The sequence below is a fragment of the Thrips palmi genome, unplaced genomic scaffold (genome assembly GCF_012932325.1).
Source record: "Thrips palmi isolate BJ-2018 unplaced genomic scaffold, TpBJ-2018v1 HiC_scaffold_17, whole genome shotgun sequence".
Taxonomy (NCBI): domain Eukaryota; kingdom Metazoa; phylum Arthropoda; class Insecta; order Thysanoptera; family Thripidae; genus Thrips; species Thrips palmi.
Window position 1 is genome coordinate 6,249,218 of NW_023144626.1, and position 27,859 is coordinate 6,277,076.

The 27,859-nt window shown below is 60.1% G+C and overlaps 2 protein-coding genes across 2 annotated transcripts in view; both read left to right on the plus strand.

Annotated features, from left to right (window-relative positions):
- LOC117643972 overlaps positions 1–13,073 on the plus strand; it is a 62,325-nt gene extending 49,252 nt beyond the window's left edge. Inside the window, exons 3-8 of the mRNA XM_034383159.1 lie at positions 6,941–7,199; positions 7,273–7,491; positions 7,564–7,701; positions 8,336–8,518; positions 9,020–9,145; positions 12,807–13,073. Of these exons, the coding sequence (XP_034239050.1) occupies positions 6,941–7,199; positions 7,273–7,491; positions 7,564–7,701; positions 8,336–8,518; positions 9,020–9,145; positions 12,807–13,073 (1,192 nt within the window). The remainder of the gene's footprint in view (positions 1–6,940; positions 7,200–7,272; positions 7,492–7,563; positions 7,702–8,335; positions 8,519–9,019; positions 9,146–12,806) is intronic.
- On the plus strand, positions 9,295–15,932 carry LOC117643835 (collagen alpha-1(XXVIII) chain-like). Its single transcript, XM_034382949.1, has 2 exons — positions 9,295–9,415; positions 12,807–15,932. Exon 2 carries the CDS (start codon positions 13,173–13,175, stop codon positions 14,904–14,906), a length of 1,734 nt encoding a protein of 577 aa, XP_034238840.1. The 5' UTR covers positions 9,295–9,415; positions 12,807–13,172; the 3' UTR covers positions 14,907–15,932.
- The last annotated feature ends 11,927 nt before the right edge of the window (positions 15,933–27,859 follow it).

Sequence of the window (27,859 nt, forward strand, 5' to 3'; positions counted from 1 at the left end):
GGGTGGCGGCTTGTCAGTGCCCCCATTATATTTTTTTTTTCTAATTTCGTGTTGTTTTTTGCAGCTGTTGTTCGCGCGATTGTGTGAAGAAAAAAATGCGTCTGCGCGCACGGCTTTTCGGCAAATAAAAAGACAAATAAATTAATCGCCTTTGGAGCTTTTTGTTTTGCTTTTTCGTTTTACGGGTGCCCCCGCTTCGCCGCCGCGCGTCGTGTTCTGTTTTTGATTACCCGGCCCACATGGCCCGGCTGGGCCCGGCCCTGCACGTACAAGCACATTGCAGATGACGTTCCCAGAATAGCTAATTAATTGGGATTTGCTGCGAACCGCGATTACAATGGCACCCCGATGGCACCGCTGCTGTTCCGGATCACGGCGCCGCTTCGCCGCTTCGCAGCACTCCGCTCGGGCCATTTCGACAAGCCGCCTTCCCGCAGTGCAGCGTCCGTCATGTTTTGTTCTTGTTTCCAAACTCGCTAGCTGCCGCCCCCGGCTCGGCGAGGGCGAGGCGGGCCTGTAGGCCGACGGTCGGTCCGCTCGAACGGACAGGGCTACGCGAGCGGTGCTTTATGTGATTTGCAATAATCCGGAGGAGCCTGGGAACCTTGAAGGGAACCTTGAAGGGAACCTTGAAGGGAACCTTGGGCCGCTGTGTGCTTGGCGGGCTCGCCCGGCGTGCGCCTTCCCAGCCGCCGCCCGGCCGGGCTGGGCTGGGCCGGGCTGGGACGCTGCCAGGCCAACGGCAGCCGAGCCGACGGCCAGGTTCCTTCTGATTGGGCCCATTCGCAGTCCGGCCGCGTCGAGGGACTCCGCTCCGCTCCGCTCTGCCAGCGCGCCCCGCCCGACGCCGCGCTCGACGCCGTGGTCAGATCCGGCCGGGGGGGGCGAAACTCCGCACCCCGGATTCGTGTAGCGAGGCGGGGCGGGGCGGGGTGAGGCGGGGTGGGGTGGGGCGGGGTGGGGCGGGGCGGGGTGAGGCGGGGCGGGGTGAGGCGGGGCCGGAGATGGCAGCCCGCCCTGCGAAAGCTAGACCGAGCGATTCGACGCGGCAAAGATAAAAGTGGACGTTTCGCTCGCTTCAGCAACTTGAGCGATTAACGGGGGGCGTTAATCGCTTCCAGGCCGTCAGAAAGGGGAGGGGAGGCGGTGGGAGCGACAAGCTGAACCAACTCGGCGACTTTGGTCGGTATGAACTGGAAAAATTGACACGGAAAAATATACCTTTGTGGATTTGAACCCAGGACTCCTCCGTTCAAAAACAGTAGCGCTATCCGTGAGGCCACGCCAGGTAGCAAAGTGAGTGCCGGTCGAGGGGGAAACAACTAAGAATTTTGGTGTACAAAAGCGAAAAATTTTCTAAATTTTCGTAAATTTTCCTACATTTTTAAAAATTTTTGTCAATTCTGTAAATTTTTAGACATTTTTAAAAATTTTCAAAAATTGTGGAAATTATTGAGAATTTTTGAAATTTTTTGAAAAGTTAAGGCAATTTTTGAAAATTTTTGGAAATTTTTGTGAATTTTTGACATTGACGAGGGCGTGGGGGAGTAGCACAGGTGAGAAAGATGGGGTAAATGGTCCAGGTAGGGCATCGATTGAGCCGCGGGCAAGGCAAATCACAACACGCGCGGCGACACAGAACGCGCATGGCTCGACGACGCACGAATGAGCAAGGGCTGCAGGGCAACTGGCGCGTCCGGACCTGCCCGGCCAAGGCAGGGGAGTCCGAACTTTGAAGAAAAAATCCTTTTGTTCATATGCGCGAGTGTATCGTCGCATTTCCGTCGCGCAATGGTGGGCTTTGTCCTACGCCACTCCCGAGCGGCAGGGGCCCGTCCGAAAGCCATTCCAGAAGGTTCGAGAAGGTTTTCGGTAAAAACGCCGCCAGTCTCCAAAGAAATGACACACTGTTTCGAGACGTCCCCGCAACTAGCCAAGGTCAAGAAGCCCGGCGGGGGAAGGGGGGAGGGGGTGGCTGGGGCGTCGACCTGCATCCGGGGATGCCATTCATTGACAGCGAGCTTTCCTCGGCCGCCCCGCCGGCAGGATGTTCGGAATACAGCTGCCTTTAAAATTGACGTACAAAGTTCATTAAACATGATTCTGAACCGTGTGAAGGCGTGCAGGACGCTCGTTTGTAAGATTTTGCGAAATGCCACATATACTGCGATTCAGGATGGATGGTTGCTGGCGGTGGTTGGTTGGTGACGGCCGACTACCTGACTCTGTCCCGAGGTTCCGGCAGGGGTGGAGGGACCCGCTCCGGGCGGCAGAAATACAGACCAGGGGTTGACTCAGTCATACTGCTAGTTTCTCGCTCGCACCCGCGCCGCATCCTCGCTCGCTCCTTGTCCGACGCGCCGCCCCCTCCACCGCGCCCACGCGCGAGTGGGGGGAGCGGGCGGACTGGAGTCGAGGGTGTCGGCCGCCGAGCAGTGCAGCGGCAGCGGATAGTGGATGCAGCTGGACTGCTCCTTCTCCAGATGGCACGGTGGCGTGGTGGTACCGCCTCGGGTCGGCATGCTGCCGGCTTGAGTTCAACTCCCTGCACCGTTTTTATTTTCGGTCGCGTTAGGGCGGTGTTCCCGCAAGATAGATCTGACGCGAGTAGAGTAAGATCTACCCCGAGTAGAGAAAGATCTGCCGCGAGTAGAGTAAGATCTACCCCGAGTAGAGTAAGATCTACCCCGAGTAGAGAAAGATCTGCCGCGAGTAGAGTAAGATCTGCCGCGAGTAGAGTAAGATCTGCCGCGAGTAGAGTAAGATCTGCCCCGAGTAGAGTAAGATCTGTCGCGAGCCCGTTAGGTTAGGTTAGGATGGGTTGGAACCTATTTAGTTGCTGGTAAGAGCTGGTCACAATCCCGAGTACTTGCAGCTCGGAGCGCGGCGGCCGGTGCGGTGATGCGGGGCCTGCGAAGAAGGTGGAGGGGGCGCGTGGACGCGGTGGAGGGGGCGGCGCGTCGGACAAGGAGCGAGCGAGGATGCGGCGCGGGTGCGAGCGAGAAACTAACAGTATGACTGAGTCAACCCCTGGTCTGTATTTGTGCCCCCGGGCGGGGCCGCGCCGCCAGGGCCGCCCTGAGGACAGTCGAGCCACCTGGTACACCGGAGCCTTCTCGGAAGACGAGCCGAGACTCATTAGCATAAATCTAGGAAAATTTGTTTCTAACGATTTGAGAGTTAAACAAAAAACATTTTTAGATTCCTTACAAAATGAGGAACAAGGACATGTTTTGAATCATGTTTCTACGACGCTCCGTCCGTTTGAACGTTGACAGGAGGGTGCTTTGTTTTAACACTAAGTAGCGGGCATCACGCAAGTCATCCCTTCAAAAATATTTCAGCCCCACTACCTTGAACTTGAGCTTGCTTGGTGCTTCGCAGTCTTACATTAAAGTTCAAAATTTTTGGCTTTACTTAGGAAATTACGAAAATTTTTGTGATTTTCCGAGAATTTTTGAAAAATTTTCAGAAATTTTCAGAAATTTTGAGACATTTTCGAAATTTTTTAGAATTTTTGGAAATTTTTGAAAATTTTCAAAAAAGTTTGCATTTTTACAATTTTTTTAAATTTTTTGAAAATTTTCAAAATTATGAAATTTTTTGAGAATTTTTGTAAATTTGTAAAATTTTTGAAGCATTAAATTTTTGGTGTACAAAAAAAAGGGGAGTTGTTTCCCCCTCGGTGCCGGTTACTCCGGACCGCAGTGCAGCAGCAGAGGTGGTTCTCCACGCGGGCACCTCTCGGTCGCTGTAACGAGACGACGGGGCGGCGGGGGCGGCGGGGGCGGCGGGGGCGGCGGGGGCGGCGGGGGCGGCGGGGGCGGGTCAAAAGGGTGCTTTCGTCCTCTCAAAGGCTACCCACCTGGCGCTAGGGCCTGCGCCCAGGGCCAGTGCGCTCTCTCCTCTCTCTCTCCCGCACTTGCAGGGTGGCGGAAGAGGTGCGAGGGAGACAGAGCGAGGGAACGACTCAGTCCACAGGGCGCTGGCGGAGAAAAGCAGAATCAAAGGCAACCGTCCGTGCGGAACGCAACGCGCAGAACGAGGCACTGCCAGGGCACTGCTGAGCGCACCGCCTGCGGAGTGGGCCGGCCCGGCCGGCGCGCCAGCGCAGCGAGTTGCCTACCCGCCCGTCCGCTCGCCCCACTGGCATACAACTCCAGCAGCTCCTTGACTCTCTCGTACCCACACGTGGGACCGCAACGGGTGCGAGAAAGGCAGACAGGGCGTGCCAATGACTTATTCTTGCGCCGGCCCCGCTTCTTGGCAAGGGCCGTGCCTTGGGCCGTGTCTTGGGCCGTGCTTGCGCCGGGCCCGGCCGGGCCGACAACGTCGTATTGGAGCGGAGCGAGGGCGACACGCCACTCGTGTACTCTGTCGCGTCGTGTGTGTGTGTGAGAGAGAGAGAGAGAGAGAGAGAGAGAGAGAGAGAGAGAGAGAGAGAGAGAGAGAGAGAGAGAGAGAGAGAGAGAGAGCGTGAGCCGGCCGGCCTAGTCCTGAGCCTGGGCTGGGCCCGCTGGGGCCCGCTGGGTGCGAGAGGCGACGAGCGAGGCTGGGTGCTGTGGATATAATGCCGCTCATTTAGCGTGGTGGGTTCCTGTAAGTTTGGCTCGTCAGTGTCAGGCCTGGGCTCGGGCTGAGCCCGGCCCCTCGCAGCAGACTCAGCAGCAGGGCCGGCGGCTCAAACTTTGTCCGTCGTGCTGGCCGTGCAGGCCGGGCCCGTCCCGGCGTTCCGCGCCACGGGGGCGGATGGGTGCTGCGCGCCACCGCATAAACAGAGGCACCGTGCGTGGCGCTGTCAGGGAATGACCAAGGCCCTCTCGATGACGCGGCGGTGCTGCGCCAGCGCGCCAGCCCGTCGTCCCATGGTCGACACGTCAGCGTTCGCGCGCTGCCGACGACGACCGTGATGTCGTGCTCCACCCCGTCCACTCTACTTTTATATCTTTTTTTTTTTTGGTCCGGTAAGAGATTAAAGTTTGCGGCTAATTTGCGCGGGTCGCTGCGCTAAAGCACGCCTAAGCGGTGTTGGTGTTGTTTCGGACCCCGATGGCCCGATAAGCGGGCGTAAGCGTGTGCCGGTCAATTTAAAAGGTGTTTACGCGAAGGGCACCGCGGTGGGTATGCAAGCGGGGCGGTCCCCCTCCCCTTCCCAGCCCCGTCCCTTGAACACATTATCGGCAGGGCTTCCTTCCCGATCGCAGCTGGCTCCGTGACGTGCCGTGCATCGCAAGGAGGCGGCGTCTGCAGTCGAGAGAAAGTAAAAAAGGGAAGGCGTGTGAGAGAGAGAGAGAAAGAAAGAGAAAAGCCGCAACTCGTTTTTCGTTTCCAGTTTTCGCGCGCCCCTCTCGCCCGATATCTCCCCGCTGCGGTTCCGCGGCTCCGCGGCGGTGCGGCGAAGTGGGATGCGGTGCAACGAGGAAGAGGACCCTCTGCTCCGCGTCCTCCACACCCGGCGTGCCGCCGCGGAGACGTCCCAACCTATATCTTCTGCGGTGTGTCAAATTTGATTCGCATTTGCATCCCGATCCCAGCGGAAGGCGTCGTCGTCGTCGTGATGTCGCCCCGATCCGTTGGGCCGCTGCGGGTGTGGTGGTGTGCCGGGCGGTGCGACCGGCTTAATCCCCCTGAACCCGCCTCGGGGACCTGCTACAGTGGCCCGCCACGCCGCTACAGGCTACACGCCGGCAGAGACCGCCGCCTGGGGGGCACTGAAGCAGTGCAAGTGTGCGGGGGCGCGGCGGCGAGGCGTGGCCCCGGCGTGGGGGGTGGGGGGGCCACAAGCTGCTGCTGCACCCGGACTGCTCACAATCGCCTCGACAAAAGCAAAGGCCCTCGCGGGGGCGCAAGATGCGCAGACATCAGATCGGCGTGGAGCCAGGGCGGGGCCGGGCGTGGCGTGCACTACAGCTCCCCGCCGATGCGGCACGGCGCGGCACGGCGCGGCACGGCGAGCCACGGCCAGGCACCGCCCCATAAGGTGCCTGTTTGCGAGCTCGTGGGCTATTTGTTTTATTTTCGCGTGGGCTATCTCGACCCGGTCTGGACCCGGCCTCGGCCCCAGGCTTCTTTGCGCACCCCCTATGAGCACGCCGTCCTCCGGTCTCGGCCAGGGCGCCCAGGGTGGCCGTGGCGTGTCGGGGGTCGATGGTCCGCCACCACGGCCTCGGCCACCACCTCGCACCTGTGCGGTGTGAACGTGGTGCCCCGCCCCGCCGTGCCCCGACAGTGTAAAGGGAATTGGTAATGCATGCTTCGGTGTTTCGGCACCTTTGCGTTGCAGCAGCCCCGGCTAGCCGGGGTCCCGGTCCTGTGGGAACGGCGCGCCTCCTGCGGGGGAAAAGGGACCGGCGCGTCAAAGAGAACCGTGCCGACCGTGCCGTGCCGACCGTGCCGACCGTGCACGACTCCTTTTTTTCCACCCAAGTTTTCATCGCATAAAAAATTAGCGCGGTTTTATCGCGACGGTGTACCAGCACCGCCTGAGCCTTTGCATTCCCCGGGGGACTGACACGGCTTTGAGTTACCGGCTCGTTTTGCGGAAACTTTTAAAAACGGGCAGATAAAGCGAAAAGGAGCGGCGAGGAGGAGACGAGGGCGATAAGAGGTGAAATGTATCTCGCAGTTGTTGTCGGCGAAAGTGAAATCACGACTAAGTGGAGGGGAGGAGGAATTAAGCGCCGCTTCCGGCAGTTAATCAAGGGGCTTTGCTTTGCGCTTTGCGCGGTACACTGGAGCACTGAAATCGAGCCAACGTCTCAGCCGGCAGGGCGAAAGTCTTGGCGGGGCGCGGCGAGGCTGGGTGAGGCTCGCTCGCAACCTCGTCTCTCCGCTCCGCCAACAAACTCCGCGCCTCGCCTTGCCGCGCCGCGCTGCAGCCCGCCGCCAAGTGTTGGCTAACAATCACAATGACAGTGTGCTGGATTGCTTCGTGCTCCAGGTGGTCGCAGGGCCTGCTGTTCCACCAGGCCGTGGTGGACGGGTGCCGGGCGGCCATTCTGCTGCCGCTCGGCATCAGCATCTACTACTGCCAGCCCGTGCAGAAGTGCTCGCTCGTCGAGACGGCCTTCCTCCTGCTCGTGACCGTCTCCACCGTCAACATGCTCACCACCGTCCTCAACGACTCGCCCGTCTTCCCCAACGACGAGGACGACGAGATGACGGACCTCACGGCCCCGCTGCTCATGGACTCGCCGCAGGTAAGTCTGCCTCTCTCGCTCTCACGGCGTTCCCGAAGAGCGCGAGAGAGACAGAGCGACACCTGTGTTGCAGTGCGTCCTGTTCGGCGTGTTCATGATCTGGTTCGCGTCCATCACCATCAACCTGGGCCCCACGTTCCTGAGCGGCGCGCTGGCCGCCAACTCGGAGGCGGGGCACAACGCGCCGTCCTGCCCGCTGGTGCACGGCCCGCTGCGGCACTACGTGCTCAACCTCCTGTGGATCATCATCAACGTCATCTGCGTGGGGCTGACCCTGTTCCACCTGCACAAGGTGAGCGTGGCGTCGCCGCCCCGCCCTCTCCCCACAGTGTGCTCACCGTGCTCACCGTGCTCTCTGCTGCAGCTGCACCGCGACCTCACCAAGGCCAACGTGGAGGCCGTGCGGGTGGCCGGGCTCGTCACCACCCTGGTCAGCGTCACGGGCGGCGGCGGCGGCCTCGGCGGCCTCAGCGGCCCGACGAGTCAAGGGGGACCCCCACGGGTGAGGACCTGAACCAGAGGACTTGAGGACGAGGACGAGGGCAGCAGGGTGCGTCGTCCTCGTCGCCCTCGTCGCCCTCGGCGCGATCAATCATGCTTCAGTCCGGCGCAGGACGGCGGCGGGGCGTCCGTGGCCTGTAATCCGCAGCCCGGGACACATTACCACCCTCCATGTTGTCGTGGCCGACGTGGCCGACGTGGCCGACGTGGCCAGCCAGATGCTAAAGTGGCCCCCAACTTTTAAGTACCCCAAACTTGGCTCATTTTCTGTACGCGTCATCGTGTCACGCCGCGTGGTGGTCTTATCCGGTCTTATCCCCCTCGACCTCTCGCGCGCGCGCAGCCGCGCGATATTGCAAGAGGGCGGAGGGAACTTGATTGGAGGGCCCAGGGCCTGTGGGGCAGCGGTTCGTTTTAAATTTACTCTTTTTACAAGAGTGAATTTTTAAAAAAATAAAAAAATACCAGCACCGCGATTTGAACCTTCGTCCAGCACTTTACCAGCCTCACTCTGAACGGAACTCCGATATTCCACCAGAGTCCCTTCCGCCTACCCTGCCATGCGCGCCTCATCTCCCTGACCTGGGACTGGGATCGAAACCCGCTCGCGGCCAACTTGTTTTTCTCTGCCGCAGCCCGGCGGCGCGCTGGACGAGCACCGGCGCATGAGGAACTACCTGAAGCGCATGGAGCGCGAGGGCGTGCAGCGCGTCAAGATGTTCCTCGTCATCACCGGCGCCTACGTGCTGTTCTGGGGGCCACTGTTCTTCGTCACGCTGGTGCACCACCCGCTCATCGTCAGCCCCATGGGCTATGAGGTGAGTTGCCACCGGCGGCGGCAGCCGGCCCGCCAGACAAGAGGGACAACAAATCTGGCAGGCCGGGGATTTTTAAAGGTCGTCTCTGGAGCCGGCCGGCTGGGGTGGGGGTGGGCCGGCACGGCACTGTAATGACTCTCCAAATGAAATGCCCCCCTTGCATTAAGCCCCAAGTGTCACTTGCAACTTACGGCACGACCGGCCCGGAATCCATCTTCATTATTAGATAAGTTTTGCGGCACCAACTTAGGCCTGGAGGCCGGGCCCCGCCAGCCCTGCCTGGCCGCCAGCCCCGCGTGAAGGCAGCGCCAGCCTGCCGAGCCCGCGTCCCTCAGAATAAAATCTCACGGCGGAGGCGCTAATGAACGAACCATTCGCCGCCTGCAGGCTCGCGCTGTCTCTCCCGCACTCACGGGGCGTCCCGGTCGGGGAGACAGACAGATCCTAATCGCGGACTAATGAACGGACTGCCTGACCTTGCTCGCCCTACTGGTCTCGCAGATAACCCTGCACGTGGCGTACGTCCACGCCTTCGTGAACCCCACGCTGTTCCTGGTGCTGCACCGCGGGCTGCGCGGCGCCGCGCTGGACGTGTGCTGCGGCTGCTGCCTGTTCCTGGCGGACTGGGTCCTGGGCGCGGCCGGCGTGGACCGCCCCCACAGTGGCTACGCGCCGCACCGCAGCCGGCGCAGCCGCCACCCGGTGGCCGCGGACGGTGAGCGGCCTTCGCCGACGGGCTCCGTGGACCTGCCGCCGCCGCCGCACCCGCCCGCCAGCTCCGTCAGCGAGATCTCGCTGCTCAAGCAGAAGAGCTCCTCCACGACGGACGTGGGCGTCATGACGCAACCCATCGTGCCCATCGACCACCCCATCCTGACGGCGAACGCCCAGAGCCTGGTAAATGGCACCTATATGTGAGTAAACCACACACTCACACACCCACGACCGCCTGTCCTGCGTGCGCCTGCCTGCCTCTGTGCCTTTCCGAATCGTGTCCACGGGCAAGTTTGACGACGACCAGTCGTCTCGTCGCGACCGTTTCCGCCGGTTTGCCCGGTTCGCAGCGTCCTCGCTGACGTCATTTTCGCTCCTTTCACCGCGTCTGTCTTACCCGTCCTCGCCACCCTCGCCGCCTAGCAGCAGTGCATGTGTGTGTGTGCGTGTGTGTGTCTGCTCTGCAAGTCTAACCTGTTTCTCTATTTGTTTATCCTCCTTTTTGTTACTGCTGGTTGTTTGCAGAGTCTGCTTCATGTTCATAATGCCCCACTTTCCTCAAGCTTCCAGCCCGACGGCTGCCCCGCTCCTTTGGTGGTCTATCTCTCTCACTCTCTCTGTCTTGCACCCTGTAAATCTTGGACGCAGCGCCTCACCTGTAGATTTCTTTTTCTCTCTCCCCTGAATGTATTTTGTTATTTTGTTGTGTTTCTTGGTTCTGGAACACTTTTTTTCAGGATGAGAAACGACAGCAACAAAGTAAGTTGCCCATTCGATTTTATTCTCTCCATTCTTGTTGAACATGTTGTCGAAGGCGACGGCGGTAGATTAGTCGACAACGAGATGGGCATAATCGGTTACCTTGTCCACGCAGGCTGTTCCAGCGGTTCCATCCCCCTCTAACCTCCCCCCCCCCTCTCTCCCTCTGTGCCGGCGACAAGCCCTTCGGATATTATTGGCGCGGCGGTCCATTAGCATGCACTGTGGCTGTGGCCCGCCCCATGCATATGCATCGCCAAGTTGTGGCGCGAAAATCGTTACTACAACAACAAGAGCGTAACACCGCGCCGCCGTGCCGCGCCGCCGTGCCGCGCCGCTCCGACTGGCTTCTTGCCCCATTCGACTCGATTCACACCGGTGGCTCCTCGTAGCCGCGTAGCCGCGCCTCCGATACGATAAGCACACCGATACTCCGTTATATGTGAGTGCGGTTCGGGGAGAGGAGGCCCACTCTCCTGGAGGCCTCAGTATTGACACGGCGGAGAGCCTTGCCGTGTTGCGGAGATGTGCATCCCTACCTGGATCAACAAGACTTGGACCCCGCACTCCTTGAGGCCCACCACGCCTTTTTCCAGACCCCCCCCCCACCGCGGGCCGCTCAGGCGGTTAAAGCGTTCCAACAACTTCCCCGCTCCAAATTTACAGACCGACTCGAGGAAACAAGACACCTCGGCCTGCCCGCCGAGCTCAGCACAACGACTTGCGGGAGGAAAATTCCTCACTTCTTGTGCGCGAGAGAGCAGCTTCGCCCTCACCAGGCTTTACTGCCGAGGAGGGAGAGAGAAGGGGGCACTCTCACCTGCACAGCCCGGCACAGCCACCCCCCGTTATCACACGAGCTTCACACACACTGTTGGAAATGAGTCGTAAATTAGGGGCGCCATCTTGTAGAGCCCTAAATTGATGGGGCGGCCGTATAACGCTGCAGCGACCGGGGGGGGGGGGGGGCTGGTGCTGCCTCGGCCCCTGCATGCTTCTTTTTTCTCCCGTAGGGACGTGTGGAGGAAAAACGTATGAGTGAGCGAACTGGCGGAGGAGTAAAGTAAGTACCCTTCGAGAGGAGAGCTTGCTGAAATTTAAAAACAAATGCCCTTCCCGAAAGTTCGAGCTTTGCACGGCGTTTGGGTTGAGCAAACGATGATCACCGCTGCGACCTTCACCTTCAACCTTTTCCCTCCCGGTCTGTGATTACCGACTCCACTTCAGCGCTGGTCCGCGAAGTTGGTCAAAACGTGTGTAAACTTGGAACGCGCTGAAACGACTCCGCCCCGCGGCGACACGGCCTTGTTAGCGGGAAATGTTTCCTCCTTGCGCATTTTTCCTCATCCGACAAACGTCGAATCCGCCGGAGTTCGTCTTGTCGGCGCGGCCGGGGACGCCGGTTAAAACATGTCCCTGTTGTGGGCCGGTTGGCAAATTAGGCAGAGGAACTCGCTGGCTTCTTGCAGAAGGAAAACCAGCAGTTTAATGGAGGTTTACTCCTCGGCAAGCACTCCCGCAAGGCCAGGCCAGGCCAGGCGAGGCCACGTGGAACAGCAAGACCCCAGCGAACTTCGCCGTGCCGTGCCGCACCCTGGCCCCGCTGCTCGCTGTAGACCTTTTTTGTTTACCACTCGTCAATTTTTCACCACTCCCGGCCGGCCTGCGCGCAGCCAGCGCAGCCCGGCTACGTGCAGTGATGGGTCATAACAAGCCGAAGTGGCTCCTTTTTTTTCCGCCGTCGCTCCCGCCTCGCTTGGCTGGACTGAGAACCGAGAAAGCAAGACTGGGCAAAAATACATCGTCTGCGAAGATGCGCCGCCATTTTCGCTTACTTTGCGGTGCTCGCGCTGGCCGAGCTGGCAGAGGCCGTGCGGCAGTACTTCACGCTGCATTTTGGCTGCACCAGGCGCCGCGACGCGCTGGCCACCGTGATTTGGACGCGTTCCAGTACGGCCTCGGCGCGGGGCGGGGCGGGGCAGGGCGGGGCGGTTCATGAGACTATGAGGTAGGCGAGATTAAGGGGAGAGGCTGGCCGGCAACAGGGCGAGGATCACAGACAATGGCCGGTATCAGCCTCTCCATCCATCTTGCTCTCCTCCAGCGTGCTGGCCGGGCTCCGGCGAGGGCCGCCCGCTTGGCCCTTGTTTGTTTTTCCTTGTCGGCCTGCTCACTACACTGTATCCACAGCATAGACCGGCCGGAAGGCGGCCAAAAGGGCGAGGCGGGCGCGGCCGGCCTTTGATGTGGCGCGGCGAGCAGCTGCAGGTGCGGCGCCCGCGCGGTGCGCCGAGGCCTTGGAGGCCTTGGCCGAGGCTGTATTCGGCCAGCCGTGTGCAAACCGTGTTCTCATTAGCGCAGCAGCGCGGCCTGGTGCACGCGGGTAGACTTCCAAGCCGGCGTCTTCCTGGCGGCCCCGCAGTGCTCGCCAGGCTGCAGGGCCACTCCAACTCCACCCCGTCCAAGTCCTTCCGCCGGCAGAGCCACGGCGGCAGCAGCCCATTCTCGGCTGATCTCCGCGCCGCCGCCGTGCTGCGCGCTCCGCCGCTCCGCCGCTCCGCTCTTCTGCAGGCTCCTTGCGCCGAACGAGGAGGCGCAAATTACTCCGGCCAGGCTTAGGCGCTAACGCAGAACGCAGGGCGGGGCACGGCAGGGTAGCAGTCATACCGCACTGCCCATCCCAGCCGGCTTGCCCGGCTTGCCCGGCCCGGGATTACGACCGCTATGTTTTATTCGGCGGCTCGGCTCCGTCTCTCTCTTTGGTCTCTCTCCGTCTCGCTCCGTCTCGCTGAGCCGCCACCCTCCTCTGTTGCAGGGAGACGAGAATCTGATGTACGGACAGGCCCCGTGGGGTCGGTCGGTGGACGTGGACCCCGACGGCCAGAACCGCGTCGCCGCCTCGGGCCGGCCCACCTCCCGCGTGGGGCCCATGGGGCCGACGCCGCGTCGAAGCCAGCCTGCCGCCACAGTGTCCAACCACAGCGGCGGCCCCGTGAGCCCCGGCCGCTACCTCGCCAACCGCAAGGAGTACGAGGACGACGAGGAGGAGGACTCAGTGGCATGCTCCTCGGTGTCCGACTGACCTCAGGGGTGCGCCGGGCAGCTGGGCCTGGCGTGTACCCGCGGCTACGACGACGACAGCGACGCGCTGGACGGCGTCCCCCCAGCACCGCAGCCCCCCATGGCCAGGAGGGGCTCGCAAGGACAAGTACTGCACCGCTCGCCCGGGGCCCGCGTCCCGCAGCCCCAGCAGGGGCCCCCGCACTCGCAAGGGCACTGGGGCTCCCAGGGCGACGGCGTGCACCAAGGACACTACGCCGGCGACGTGCCGCACGCCGGCCAGGGCGGTTTTCGCGGCTCGCAAGGTGACGGCATCCATGGCAACCAGAGCCAGCTGCAAGGCCCGCAGCACCAGGGCCCGCCACATCAGGGCCCGCCACATCAGGGCCCGCCACATCAGGGCCCGCCACATCAGAGTCCACATCAGGTTCCACATCAAGGCCCACATCAGGGCCCGCAGCACCAGGGCCCGCAACATCAGGCGCCACAGCACCAGGGCTACCAGACGGACACGGCGCACGTCAAGCAGAGCTACAGGAGCTCCCAGCCGGACCACGGGTTCAGAGGGTCGCAGGGGGAAGGGGGCCACGGGGGCCACGGCTCCAGGGGCCCGCAGGGTGACGGCATGCACGGCAGGGGCTCGCAGGGCGACGGAATGCACCAGGGTATGCGCGGGCCCCAGGCTGACGGCATGCACCAAGGCATGCGGCAGAGTGACGGCATGCACAGTCAGGGTATGCGGGGCTCTCCAGGGGATGGTATGCACAGCAATCAGGGTATGCGGGGGTCACCTGGTGATGGAATGCACAGCAATCAGGGTATGCGGGGGTCACCAGGTGACAGCATGCATGGAAACCAAGGCATGCGGGGGTCACCAGGTGACAGCATGCATGGAAACCAAGGTATGCGGGGGTCACCAGGTGACAGCATGCATGGAAACCAAGGTATGCGCGGATCCCCTGGTGATGGCATGCATGGTAACCAAGGTATGCGCGGCCCTCCGGGCGACGGCATGCACCAAGGTATGCGGGGGTCCCAGGGCGACGGCATGCACATGAACCAAGGTATGCGTGCGCCGCAGAGTGACGGAGTGCATGGTAGCCAAGGACATCAGGGTCACCAAGGCCATCAAGGCTACCACAGCGACGTGCCCCATGGGAACCAAGGATTCCGTGGCTCGCAAGGGGACGGCATACATGGTGGCCAAGGACACCAAGTGTACCAAAGTGAACCGCATCACGGCAACCAGGGTTTCCGTGGCTCCCAGAACGACGGCCACCAGGGGTACCAAACTGACGTCCCTCGTGGCAGCCAGGGTCAGCAAGGCTACCAGAGCGACGGTGCCCGCGGCAGCCAGGGCTTCCGCGGGTCCCAGGGCGACGGCATCCACAGCCAGGGCCACCAGAGCTACCAGGGCGACATGTCGCACGGCTCGCAAGGCTTCCGCGGCTCCCAGGGCGAGGGGCTCCCGCACAGTCACATGCAGCAGTCTTACGGATTCCGCGGCTCCCAAGGCGAAGGGCTCCAGGGCCCCTACGGCCTCCGCGGCCCCGAAGGGATTCCCGGGTCCTACGGCCAGAGGGGCTCCCACGGGGAGGGGCTGCAGAGCGCCCACACCCATAGGGACTCCCAGGGGCTGCGCAAGTCGCAGGGCCTGCGGGGCTCCCAGGGCGAAGGACTGCCGGTGTCTCAGGGCATGCGGAGCTCGCAGGGCGACGGCTATGGCTCCCAGAAGCTGCACCACCGCTCGCAGGAGCTGCGCGGCTCGCACGGGGACGGCCTGCACCGCGCGCACCCCCCGCCGCCGCAGCAGCCGCCGGGCCCCGGTCACAGTGGCGTGGAGAGGCTCTTCTGAGCGCCCATCGCCCTTTGCTCAAAGTCCAAGCCCTTGTCCTGCATCGGTTACCTTCATTTAGCGTCTGTGTTGTAGCTGTGCAGTGGTGGCTGTAATTTTCTTTCCTTCCGTTAACAATATTGACTGTAAATATCTAGATTTTAAGAGTCTAAAATTTGAGTTGGGACAATCCATGGCGAAAGAATCAAAACAATAGAACTGCACGCTTTGTCCCGCCACAATGTGAGCCTCTGGAATTGAACGTAGCTCTTGTGTATACTCGTGTCAGGGTGTTGTGTTAAGGGAGCGCCCCAAGGTTTGACTAAAGTCGGCGTTAAGCCACCGTGAGAACGTGGATACCCAGATATTTGGAAAAAGATGGTTGTGAAAGGTCAGTAATAAACTGATGTTTCTCTTAACTTATTACGCCTGTGCCAATATCTATGTAATATGTGTAATATATGTCGTGTGCAAACATGTATGAATATACTGTACAGATAGACCCCACGAGCCTCCTACTCTATCTATGTTAGGCCTTTTCTGTGATCTATATAAATATTAATGTCTTAAGCATCTTCAATATTTTCCATCGAACTTGCCTCCCCGCCTATTTCGGAGAAGTTTCGCTGTGGGAAAACTACACATCAAAAACTGTTATGTATATAAATATGTAGTATTTGTAAATACTTTTAGGGGAAAATCGTTGACTTTTATGAATTTTCCTTTCGGTGTAATTAATCCTATTTTGTTTTTTATGTCTATGTGCCTTGATACGAGCTGTACCCATCTACCCGACTTCCGATCTCCTTCTAGGCAGTTCCTACTCTGAATCCGACCCAAGCATGTAAACTTCCAAGACAGTTGGTCTCCTTCCGCTTTACGAATCCTCGAATCTCGCATTCTCGACTTAGTTCATCAAACGCTCAATAAACTTGGTTTTGTGATAGATGTTTTTTTGTGATAGAAACTTCCTTAGATAGAAATAAATTTCAACGGCGCACATTGACTGATGGGGCAATGTGCGCTCGGAAAATTGATGCAATGTTACGATGTGTTCTTCATTTTATTTTTCTCAGTCGCAGACCCGCTCTCTTTGGCACTCACACAGACACACACACACACTCACTCACGAACGCGGAGTAATTTGTATTTATGTCCGTTGGCGCTTCCTCTTTGAAAGGCGGGAGCGCCGCACTCTGCTTTTCCCGCCAAAAACGACTCGCCGACGCGTCAACCCCTCGCAGGGGCTGGCAGGTCGCAAGGGCACTCCGCCGCCACACCCGAACTCGTCGGCTTCTCAACGCCGCATTCAACGCCGCATTCAACGCCGCATTCAACGCCGCATTCAGCGCCGCATTCAGCGCCGCGTTTCGCTTCGTGTTTTTGCTGGCCGTTGTTGGCCGCGCGGCTCACACGCCCCTTTTTTGCCCGGCCGGTGCGGCGCGGTCTTGCCGCCACACTGCGGGCGAGGCGCTGAGCGCGGCTCTCTGTCTCTCTCGCACCCCCACGGGGCGTCGCGTGGGTGCGAGAGAGACAGGGCGCCCCGGTCCGGGGGCAGCCTGCTGCGGGCGCGGCGGGCCACGGTGCTGATAGTCTGGCGCCGCCGCCCCCGGGGCTGGCTCCGTTCTGGCTGAGTGGTGCGGGGGCGGGGGTGGGCCGGGGGCGGGCCGGGGGCGGCACGCCGGATAACCCTGCCCTCGCCGTGCACCTTGTTTACCCCTCCAATTACCCTTCCTCTAGTTGGATGTCGGTGCCCCCCCCCCTTTCTTTCCCCGCGGCAAGACGTCCGTCCGCGTCACTTGCGGCAAGCAATAAGGGCGGCCATGTGTTGCCGCCACGTCGTTCCTGCGAATCCCCCTTTTTTTCCGCGGCGAAAAATAACATCTCCTGGAGCGCATAATTGCAAAATCACGAGAAGGGTAGCCTAGCAGCCTGCCTGACCAGGACGGTTCGTTTCCGACTGGAAGAGAAATTCAGGTCACCAGCACACCCCAAAAACCACCACCCAATTCACCAAAAATTCTCATTCAACGAACGTTAATGAAAGCAGATGATCCCTCGCGTTTCACAACTGCTGTGATAGCCGAGAGGGTAGAGACGTGGGATCGAGTTACCGCAGGCGCTCGTTCGAATACCAGCGTCACATACGTTTTTTCGACTTACTATCCTAAGGGTGGTCGTTCGTGGCCATCCGAGCGGAGCCGTGTGCAACAGACCCACATGCCGGAGGTTCGACTCCTAACAAATATTTCCATTTAATTTTACTGCCTCACCCAGTGCGGTTGAAACCCGTGAACGTGAGCCCACTCCTTGCACGGGACGTGGTGGTCCAGGGAGTAGAGGCGTCGGTTCCCAATGCTAGGGTCGGCGGTTCGACTCCCCCAACTTCTTGCGAAATTTTGACCGGGTCGGTCGAGTCCTGTTGCGTCAAGAACCCACCTCACACCGGTCCCCTCATCATGGGCCGTGGTGGCTGAGAGCGTAAAGTCGTGTGATCTCGGTGGCGGGGTCCGGGGATCGAATCTCATCATTTCGTTACATTTTTCGACTGCCTTCCTCCCACTGCAACTCAAACCCGTCGTCCAACACGCTGCCAGACGTACAAGCGTGATAGCGTAGTGGTCAGAGTCACATTCACCTGGCCACTCCGCTGTGGGTGTCTAAAAAGCAATCCGCTTCGGCGGGTTGGCCTCGGCACTGGAGCGATGGAGTATTTGATCCATCAATCCAGACCATCCGGTGTGTGGTTGCGGGTGGTGCCTCCTTGACTCGTCGGGGAGGCGATGATAAGTCCTTTGAAGCTGGCCTAAAACGCTGTATGTTCGGTACGGGAGCGCCGGACAGTGGGGGTACCATGGGGTACACAACCAACCCTACGAAAACAAAAAGCTCCCACCAAACCTCGTCTCTGTCTGAGTCTCTCTCTGTCTCTCTGTCGTCTCACTCTACGTCCCGCCCCTCAAAGAGCTTCGTACTGGGTGCTCTCACCCAGCTGCCTGAGCTTTGGGGTCCTACTGGGTCCCCCGGCGAACGCTTAGAGTCGCTGACGGGATTAACCCCAGGTACCTGATAGCACCGGTTCCCATCCCGAACACCGAAGTAAAGCAGGAGGCCTCCCCATTAAGACTGGGGAGGGGGTGTAGAGTTCAAATTTTTTTCTTTTCCCTTTCAAATTTCTCAGTCAATACTCGTTCGGTTTCCTTATACGGGGTAGTATGCGGGCTCATTCCAAAGATAGTAATTAAAATTGTGTATGAAACAAAATATATAGACCCGAGCGAGGTGGCCGGTGATGGTTAGGTTGCAGGGGTGGCAGGATTGTCGAATTCCGCGCAGGCTGCGCCTCATTGCCAGCCAGCCAGCCACACGCACCAGCCCGCCCCGGCAGCCAGCCCCTATTATATTGTTTAGCATACGCGCTTCGTTTCTGGACTCGAGAGTAAAAGCACGCTGACACCTTCATGTGTATAGTAATTTTAAGTATGTTTCAAGTGTGAAGGTATCATCTGCTAAAAAGTTGAACTAAATGAGCGCCTCTGGAGGGAATTGAACCCGGGCCCCGCCGCGCCGCCGCGTTCATCCGCTTTGCCGGGCGTGTCAACGCCTCGGCGCCAAAGCGCCCTGCCCGTCCGCCGCTAATCCCCGGGCCGCGGTGGCTCGGCGGCGAGGCGAGGCGTCGGGTGTCGGTTCTAGTCGGCTTGCTTGCTGGTGGCGGCCTGCCGGCCTGCTGGCCCTGGTGGCGGCTGGCCGGGGCTGTGGCTCCAGACGGGGCGCGCGACGAGACAACACCCTTGACGGCGTACTCCAGTTGCTTTGTGCCCGGCTTGTGTGGGGCAGCCGGGGGGTGCGGGTGATTGCGAGAGATTTATGGCATCAGGGGGCGGGGTGGGGCGGCTCGCCACGGCGCGGCTGACTGCGTTACCGTCAGCAGTCCCAACTACTAACAGTGCATCAGGGGGCGACGCCCACCCTTTTACGTGGCCGGCGGTACACTTGGTGACAAAACGGTCCGGAGGTGGGGCGGGGTCACGGCCCCGCCGTCTCTCAGCTTCCTTCCTGCCCGGTCCCCTGGCGGCCGAGCGCTTTGCCGCTTTTCTAGATTCCAGGTGGGCGGAGAGGTAAGCCAAGCCCTTCTTGGCCATCCCCGGCACGAACCACAACACCCACGTCCAGTCCCTCGGCCGGCCTGGGCAGCCCTGGGCAGCCCTGGGCAGCCCTCGGCACGAGGCAGGACTTCTCATTCAATGCGGTTCAATTTAGCGGCCGTGTCTTGAAGGGAGGGGGTGGGCTCGGATCGGTGGCGGACTACCTAGGCCCTGCTGGGAAGGGCTGGGGAGGGCTGGAGAGGGAAGGGAGGGGGAGCAGTGATTTATACTCCCAGCAGCAGTGCCGTTATGGGAAACCGATCCCCGGTGTGTTAGCAGGGTCCACGACACCACCTCCTCGCTCCTCGCCGCGCTCCTCCCACTTGGCGACCCGGACCACCGCCACTAGCAGCAGCAGCACCGCCGCGGCTACTTGAACACCGCCGTCCTTACCACCTACTATCTCTGCCAACGCACGCACACGCACACACACACACACACACACACACTCGCACACGAACACGAACACGGCCGTAATATATGCGCCCTGCACGCGGCCGCGCCCGCGGCTGTGGCTTAATCGCGTGTGCAAACTTCAGCCAGGCCGGGCCGGGTCGGGCCGCAGACAATGCCAGAGAAACAATACACGGCAGCGCGTTTTGGACCCTCGCCGTCAGCGACGCGGACTCGGACCTGGACGACGCCCAGCTCGACGTGCTGGCGGAATGAAGTCGGCGGTCGGTGCACAGGGTGCGTGCGGGCGCGCGAGCTGCCGCGGGGCGGGGCGGGGCGGGGCGGGGCGGGGCGGGGCGGCCCATCCCCGTGGGGAATCTAAAGGTAAAGTGGGTTCTCCCTCCTCCCTCTACTCTATTCCCGCACACGTCCTTGCGTCACGGCCAGCGCTCCAGGTCCCGTCCAACTTTCCCCGTATCGTGGCGGAGCGCGAAGCGCGAAGCCAAGCGAGGCACGGCCCGGGGCGCGCGCGCGAGGCCGGCTGAGGCCAGGCTGAGGCCGTGGCCGGGGTGGCCGGGGCTGCGACCGGGACCGAGGCCATCCCGCACCGCGCCGCCGATGCCACGGCATGCCGCCGCGCCGCCGAGGCCTTGGAACTGTTTGGAGGACGCGAGTCGACGCGAGACGTGGATTCATGGCGGCAAGTTGCGAGTAATAAGGAGCAGGGCGACGCAGCCAGCCAGCCCGCCAGCCAGCCAGCCAGCCAGCCAGCCAGCCAGCCCGGCACTGCGGCGGACATCGAGTTCATCTAATTCCGGCCTCGAATTACTACACGGGCATCTTCTCACTTTACGCAACCGCGAGAAAAAAGAGAAACATTCCGGGCCGCTTTCACAGTGCCCTAGCCGCACAGCGGCGCGGCGCGGCACGGTGGCAAAGGAACGGAGGGCCTCGCCGCGCCCCGCCGCGCCCCGCCAGCCCTCCCTACCTGTTGAGTCCCGCGGTGCGAGCTTCGAGCGCCACCAACGCCCCTATACACAATTATTTCATTCCTTTCTTTTGCGCAATATCGCGTTCTTTTTGCTCAGAGTCCTAATTTATTAGACGCCTTTCAACGGGGCACTCCAATTATTTCGGACACACCCCCACGCTGTGAGGGAACGGCGAGGCGGCACGTAATGTATCAACGGGTTATCGCGCGGCCGAGAGCGCCGAGGCGTCGATAACGAACCTTCGGCATTGATGTGAGCTTATTAACCGGCCCTCAGAGTGTAGTGATTCGAAAACGTCGTCTGCCATACAGACAGCTGTGCCCAAAAGTGACCACCCGAAGACCAGCTCCCCTGTCCGTCCAAAAGAGCATTTCATCTGCCCAAGCCCAAGAGCCTGGAAAACTTATTGCATACACCCCACCGCATTCCCTTGCTGGCCCTGCTCGCCATCTTTCACGTGACCCAGCGGCACGCGTAGGGCTGCGGTCCAATAGGCGTGCCTGCCGCACAGTGGGCCAGAAGCCGGTGGAGGCGGCCAAAACTCTAGACGCGTTTTGAGCTCCAGAGTCGCTAAATGGGACTCGAACCGAACGTGTGACCCCACCAATGGATTGCTCTCCGAACGAGGAATCCATTGGTGGGGTCACACGTTCGGTTCGAGTCCCATTTAGCGACTCTGGAGCTCAAAACGCGTCTGGAGTTTCCACCGGCCTTCTGGCCCACTGTGTGCCGGTCTGATGAGGGCGTCCGTACAGCCGCACAGCCAGACAACCACACAGCGCCGCACAGCGCCCCGGCTGCGGCGTTTACACTCCGCTCGCGTTCTCCGGGTTCCCCTCGGTTCCCTTCGGCTCCCCTTGTTGTGCCTGCAATCCTCGGTCGCCGCGCGAGTCAATTTGGCTGTCAGTCGCTCTGCCGCCTCGGCTTGGCGGCTTGGCTCGGCTTGCCTATGCCGGGCTGTGCCGCCGCTGTGCCGCCGCTGTGCCGCTCTGCCCACAAAGCGTTCACGCTTTCACCCTCTCCCCTCCAGTCGGCGGGACTCCCTTCGGAAGCGCCGCCGGCCCAGAGGAAAGCCGGAATAAGGGGAAAAATTGCTTCCGGACGCACTTTTTCAGACAAACGGGCCTTTTTAAAGGTTTTTCTCGCTGTCCGCGGACCAATAATGAAAGGAAAATGAAAAGGCGAGGGGGATGGAATCTTTCTTCGTGTCTTGTCCACCGCGAGACTCGATGGCCGGACGGCCGCCCACGCCCCGTCCCGCTGCCCACTGGCACACTGGCAGTGGTTCAACATTGTTTGGCGGACAATGGTGCCCGCGGGATGCAGGTGGTCCCGGTGGGAGGGAGACAGACAGGCGAGGGGGAAACAACTCCCCTTTTTTTTGTACACCAAAAATTTAATGCTTCAAAAATTTTACAAATTTACAAAAATTCTCAAAAAATTTCATAATTTTGAAAATTTTCAAAAAATTTAAAAAAATTGTAAAAATGCAAACTTTTTTGAAAATTTTCAAAAATTTCCAAAAATTCTAAAAAATTTCGAAAATGTCTCAAAATTTCTGAAAATTTCTGAAAATTTTTCAAAAATTCTCGGAAAATCACAAAAATTTTCGTAATTTCCTAAGTAAAGCCAAAAATTTTGAACTTTAATGTAAGACTGCGAAGCACCAAGCAAGCTCAAGTTCAAGGTAGTGGGGCTGAAATATTTTTGAAGGGATGACTTGCGTGATGCCCGCTACTTAGTGTTAAAACAAAGCACCCTCCTGTCAACGTTCAAACGGACGGAGCGTCGTAGAAACATGATTCAAAACATGTCCTTGTTCCTCATTTTGTAAGGAATCTAAAAATGTTTTTTGTTTAACTCTCAAATCGTTAGAAACAAATTTTCCTAGATTTATGCTAATGAGTCTCGGCTCGTCTTCCGAGAAGGCTCCGGTGTACCAGGTGGCTCGACTGTCCTCAGGGCGGCCCTGGCGGCGCGGCCCCGCCCGGGGGCACAAATACAGACCAGGGGTTGACTCAGTCATACTGTTAGTTTCTCGCTCGCACCCGCGCCGCATCCTCGCTCGCTCCTTGTCCGACGCGCCGCCCCCTCCACCGCGTCCACGCGCCCCCTCCACCTTCTTCGCAGGCCCCGCATCACCGCACCGGCCGCCGCGCTCCGAGCTGCAAGTACTCGGGATTGTGACCAGCTCTTACCAGCAACTAAATAGGTTCCAACCCATCCTAACCTAACCTAACGGGCTCGCGACAGATCTTACTCTACTCGGGGCAGATCTTACTCTACTCGCGGCAGATCTTACTCTACTCGCGGCAGATCTTACTCTACTCGCGGCAGATCTTTCTCTACTCGGGGTAGATCTTACTCTACTCGGGGTAGATCTTACTCTACTCGCGGCAGATCTTTCTCTACTCGGGGTAGATCTTACTCTACTCGCGTCAGATCTATCTTGCGGGAACACCGCCCTAACGCGACCGAAAATAAAAACGGTGCAGGGAGTTGAACTCAAGCCGGCAGCATGCCGACCCGAGGCGGTACCACCACGCCACCGTGCCATCTGGAGAAGGAGCAGTCCAGCTGCATCCACTATCCGCTGCCGCTGCACTGCTCGGCGGCCGACACCCTCGACTCCAGTCCGCCCGCTCCCCCCACTCGCGCGTGGGCGCGGTGGAGGGGGCGGCGCGTCGGACAAGGAGCGAGCGAGGATGCGGCGCGGGTGCGAGCGAGAAACTAGCAGTATGACTGAGTCAACCCCTGGTCTGTATTTCTGCCGCCCGGAGCGGGTCCCCTCCACCCCTGCCGGAACCTCGGGACAGAGTCAGGTAGTCGGCCGTCACCAACCAACCACCGCCAGCAACCATCCATCCTGAATCGCAGTATATGTGGCATTTCGCAAAATCTTACAAACGAGCGTCCTGCACGCCTTCACACGGTTCAGAATCATGTTTAATGAACTTTGTACGTCAATTTTAAAGGCAGCTGTATTCCGAACATCCTGCCGGCGGGGCGGCCGAGGAAAGCTCGCTGTCAATGAATGGCATCCCCGGATGCAGGTCGACGCCCCAGCCACCCCCTCCCCCCTTCCCCCGCCGGGCTTCTTGACCTTGGCTAGTTGCGGGGACGTCTCGAAACAGTGTGTCATTTCTTTGGAGACTGGCGGCGTTTTTACCGAAAACCTTCTCGAACCTTCTGGAATGGCTTTCGGACGGGCCCCTGCCGCTCGGGAGTGGCGTAGGACAAAGCCCACCATTGCGCGACGGAAATGCGACGATACACTCGCGCATATGAACAAAAGGATTTTTTCTTCAAAGTTCGGACTCCCCTGCCTTGGCCGGGCAGGTCCGGACGCGCCAGTTGCCCTGCAGCCCTTGCTCATTCGTGCGTCGTCGAGCCATGCGCGTTCTGTGTCGCCGCGCGTGTTGTGATTTGCCTTGCCCGCGGCTCAATCGATGCCCTACCTGGACCATTTACCCCATCTTTCTCACCTGTGCTACTCCCCCACGCCCTCGTCAATGTCAAAAATTCACAAAAATTTCCAAAAATTTTCAAAAATTGCCTTAACTTTTCAAAAAATTTCAAAAAATTCTCAATAATTTCCACAATTTTTGAAAATTTTTAAAAATGTCTAAAAATTTACAGAATTGACAAAAATTTTTAAAAATGTAGGAAAATTTACGAAAATTTAGAAAATTTTTCGCTTTTGTACACCAAAATTCTTAGTTGTTTCCCCCTCGCAGACAGGCTTGTCTGGCCCGTGTTCTCTCTCGGAAGACGGGGACCGAATTCCTGCCGAGGTAGTAGCTGTCCGTGTTGAACACGCAGACCCGGTTAGCTCCCCGCATTCTCGACAACCCACCACCACAACCGCAGTGTTGCCGAAGGGTACACTGATTAATTAACGCAATAGTGTTCCGATGATCTTTGGGCCCAGTGGTAGACCCACCTAGCCGAGGCCCGCGCTGCGCTGCCCGCGACCAGAGACACTGCCGACGAGGAAATGTGCCAACAAGAACTATTCTAAACGAGTTTCCGCAACTCCGCCGCACCGCGTCGTCGCGTCCCTACCAGACTCTCCCTTTCGTCACGTCCTCGCCAACTCCAAATAGCATTATTCGCTCACTCTCCACGCACCCTCCGTCTCTCCCTGACCACCACAGTTTCACTTTCTTTCTTTAAAACAAAAGTGTTTCCGAGATGAATGGTGGTCGACTTGGCTGGGGTGGCACCGCGAGCTGGCATCAAGCATCTCCTCAACGAACTGCACCACATTGTCTCGCTGATCGCTGGCCAGAGGGCATTCCCAAACCTTTCCCTTTTTTTCAAAGTCGGCGTTGCCGGGTGCGTTGGCGCCGAAACGGCCGACACGGCACGAGGCTCCCGTCGGGATTAGCCCCTCCTGACGGACCGGGCCGGGGACCAGGATTAGCGAGGCCCGGCGAGGCCAGCCCCGGGCGCGCGGCGCGTGATAGGAGCGCTAGCCGGCGTGTCTCTGTCTCCGTCGCAGCGCTTTCATCTCCGTCCTACTCCGTCTCTGTCTCGCCCACTGTGAGCCCAGCCATGGCCCAGCCCGGCCAAATCCACTCAGCTCCCAGGGGCGGCGCACGCAGTTGCCGCCCCTGGCTGCCCCCGGCCGCCCCAGGCTGCCCCAAGCCCTGCAGTGACTCGGCGCGACGCGCACCGCGGATCGCTGCCTCCGGGATCAGGTCCTCGGGATGAGGTCCTCGGGATGAGCCACCAGGATGGATGCAGGATTCCTGGAGGTTCCAGTGTCCCGGCCGATGGCGTCCTCGTGATCCTCTGGGGTCCCCGTCGGACCCTACGCCGCGACTTGGCAGGACAGGCACACGTCCGCGGGGCAGTGATTGGCAACCACCTCGAAGCAGTGTACCTCGTGGGCCGCTCGCTCAATTCCGGGCAAGAAATTGTTTCTGTTTGGAAGAGCGAGGACGGCAGGACGGCGCGACGCGGCGCCGCGTGGCCCCGCCACACTGCCAGCTCGGGCGTACCGCGGCTTGCCTGCCCAGCCGGCCCAGCTGCAGCGCCGACTTGCCGCGCTTGCCACCCAGGCAAGCTGGCGACAAGCCGGCAGCGGAGGCCGCACTCTCAACTTTATTTAACTTTTAAGTGTACATCTGTAGTTTGAGGAGGTGTTCTCTTCGCCTCCATTTGGGGGCTCCGCTGCCGGGCGCTGCGCCAGGCCTGGCCGGGCCGGGCCCGGGGTGGGCCGGCGGGGGGAGGCGACAGATATCGGAGTACAAGAAGAGTGGCGAGGGGTGGGGCGAGGCCCACTGCACTCTCGCGTCTTCCGGGGCTGTTTCCCTCTCTCTCTCTTTCTTGCTCCCCCTCTGCCTCTCTCCCTCGCGATGGCACGGCGGACAAAACGGGCCGAGCGATCCGGGATCAAGAACTGCAATTGCACCGGAAGCGGAATATAAACCCCAAGAAGAAGGAAGCGCAAGTGCGAAATGGGAGTTTCAAACTGAAAAGTTAAATTGGCGCTAGCTTGGTGGTTTCCAGAAGTGGTGCTTCCCCCGCGCCGCCCGCGCCCGCCCCCACCCGGACGTGACGTACTTGTCGAGGGCGACTGTGTTGCCGTCATCGTGGCCAAAGCTTCCGCATCCGGCGCAGACATTGTTGATGGAGGGGGAGGGGGGCACCCCTAACCGTGCGCGCCCCATCACGAGGGGAGGCGTTTATGTTCCTCGTTTAGCCATTATGACACGCCATCTCATCGGACGGCGGATCAAATCCCCACAGGACCCGCCAACTATTTTTCGTTGCATAGTCCAGTACTCTATCCTGGTTTCCAACAGCTTGGTTTCAAAAATTTTGTTGCATGTGGGCTGATTCTGCTGCAGTAAACAAAGTCCCCAGCAGGCCTCTTCGGATCCTCCTTTCCGCATGCGCAGCCCGTGGAGGCTTGACCGCGACCGTGCCGTTTAGGCGCCGGCCCTGCATACGGTGCGCGCAGGTGAGGGTGAAGGGTGGAGTGGCTGTTGACGTCAAGGAGGGACTGGCGAGGGTGGGGCCGACAAGCCCCGACTCAGGATGCACTCTAAAGTTGGGCCTTGCGGCGCGTGCCGCGTGCCTCGCCGGAGTTTGGCGCCACCCCGCCACGCCGCCAGCCAGCCAGCCAGCCAGCCAGCCAGCCACTCGGCCGTGGTATCGATGTCGAGTCAATAACGTGTTCCCCGCTTTGCAGCTTTGCAGGCTTCGCAGACGCCACTCCTCGCCGGCCGACTTGGTGGCGGTGGCGCGTCGCACTGGAGTGGAGGGGAGGGGGGCTGCAATGTCTGGCCCCAGTGTCTGGCCGCAGCGCCGCAACCCACTACGTGCTGCGTGTGTTCGGTCCAGGCCAGCGTAAAATTAATGAAGCTCCGGGTGAAAACAAACAGGGTGGGCCTGGCCACCGCCAACCTCCCAAACAGTCAGACTCCCACACCGGCGTAGAGGGAGGGGGCGGCTCCGGAATCAGACTGCGGGGCCCTGTGCAGGCGGGGGCCTGAAGGGAGCTAAAGGCACTCCCAGCCAAACTGACGACGAGCGCCGCCACTGCAGCGCGCCCACACACACACACGCGCACGGCAAACTCTGGAGCAGAACGTGCACTGGGCGATGAACGAGGCTGTTCAAACGGGGCACGCGGAACATGCCGCTAAGCCCTGCCTGCCTGCCTGTCTGCCTGCCTGTCTGCCTGCCTGCCTGCCCGGCTGGCCGCCCACACCTGCGACATCCGCGACCGTTCCGAGGCCTTACTTCCGGTTCCGGCAGTCATTCTTCCGCTTCTAATCCCCGCAGGACGCGAACAAGCCCCCAGCCGGGGCAAAAATGGATTCGGAAATGTGTCTTTTTCTTCCTCTGCGAATCGGGGACGGCGATGACCGATGCCGAGCGTGGGAGCAAGAACCCGAGGCGTCTCCAAAAATAAATGGCGAAATGGCGTATCGATGGTGAAGGGTGAAGGGGGATGGATATCCGCGCCACGCGTGGCAAGGACAGGGGAAAGGTGTAGAGCTAGGAACGCAGGCCCGCGACGTGACATATTTCCCAATTTAGTGCGGGGAGAAGACTCGAGTTGGCGCTCACGGCGTCCTCCCCCTCCTCTTCGTTCTGCGCGCCATATGCGTGAGAATAACACGTCAAACGCTGGCTGCAGGCCGCCGCTGCCACCGTCGGCCTGTCAGCCCGTTTTTCGTTATCTACTTCTGGGAGCCCCACGCGCCCCGCAACCGCACCCGAGACCGCCGCCCCCGACCTGCCCGCCCCCGGCCTGCCCGCCAGCTCATTCCGAACGACGCGTCAGCCTCTCTCGCACTCGTGGAGAGCTTGGAGGGGCCGCGAGAGAGACGGGGCAACAGCCTGTAGGCCCCATACCTGAGCCTGCACATAAATCATCGGCCGCGAGCCTCACGCCTGTGTTACCAGCACTGTGGTGAAAGGGAAG

Excerpts from the sequence above, each read along its gene's own strand:
- LOC117643835 (XM_034382949.1), top strand. The coding sequence starts at position 13,173 with ATGGCCAGGAGGGGCTCGCAAGGACAAGTACTGCACCGCTCGCCCGGG.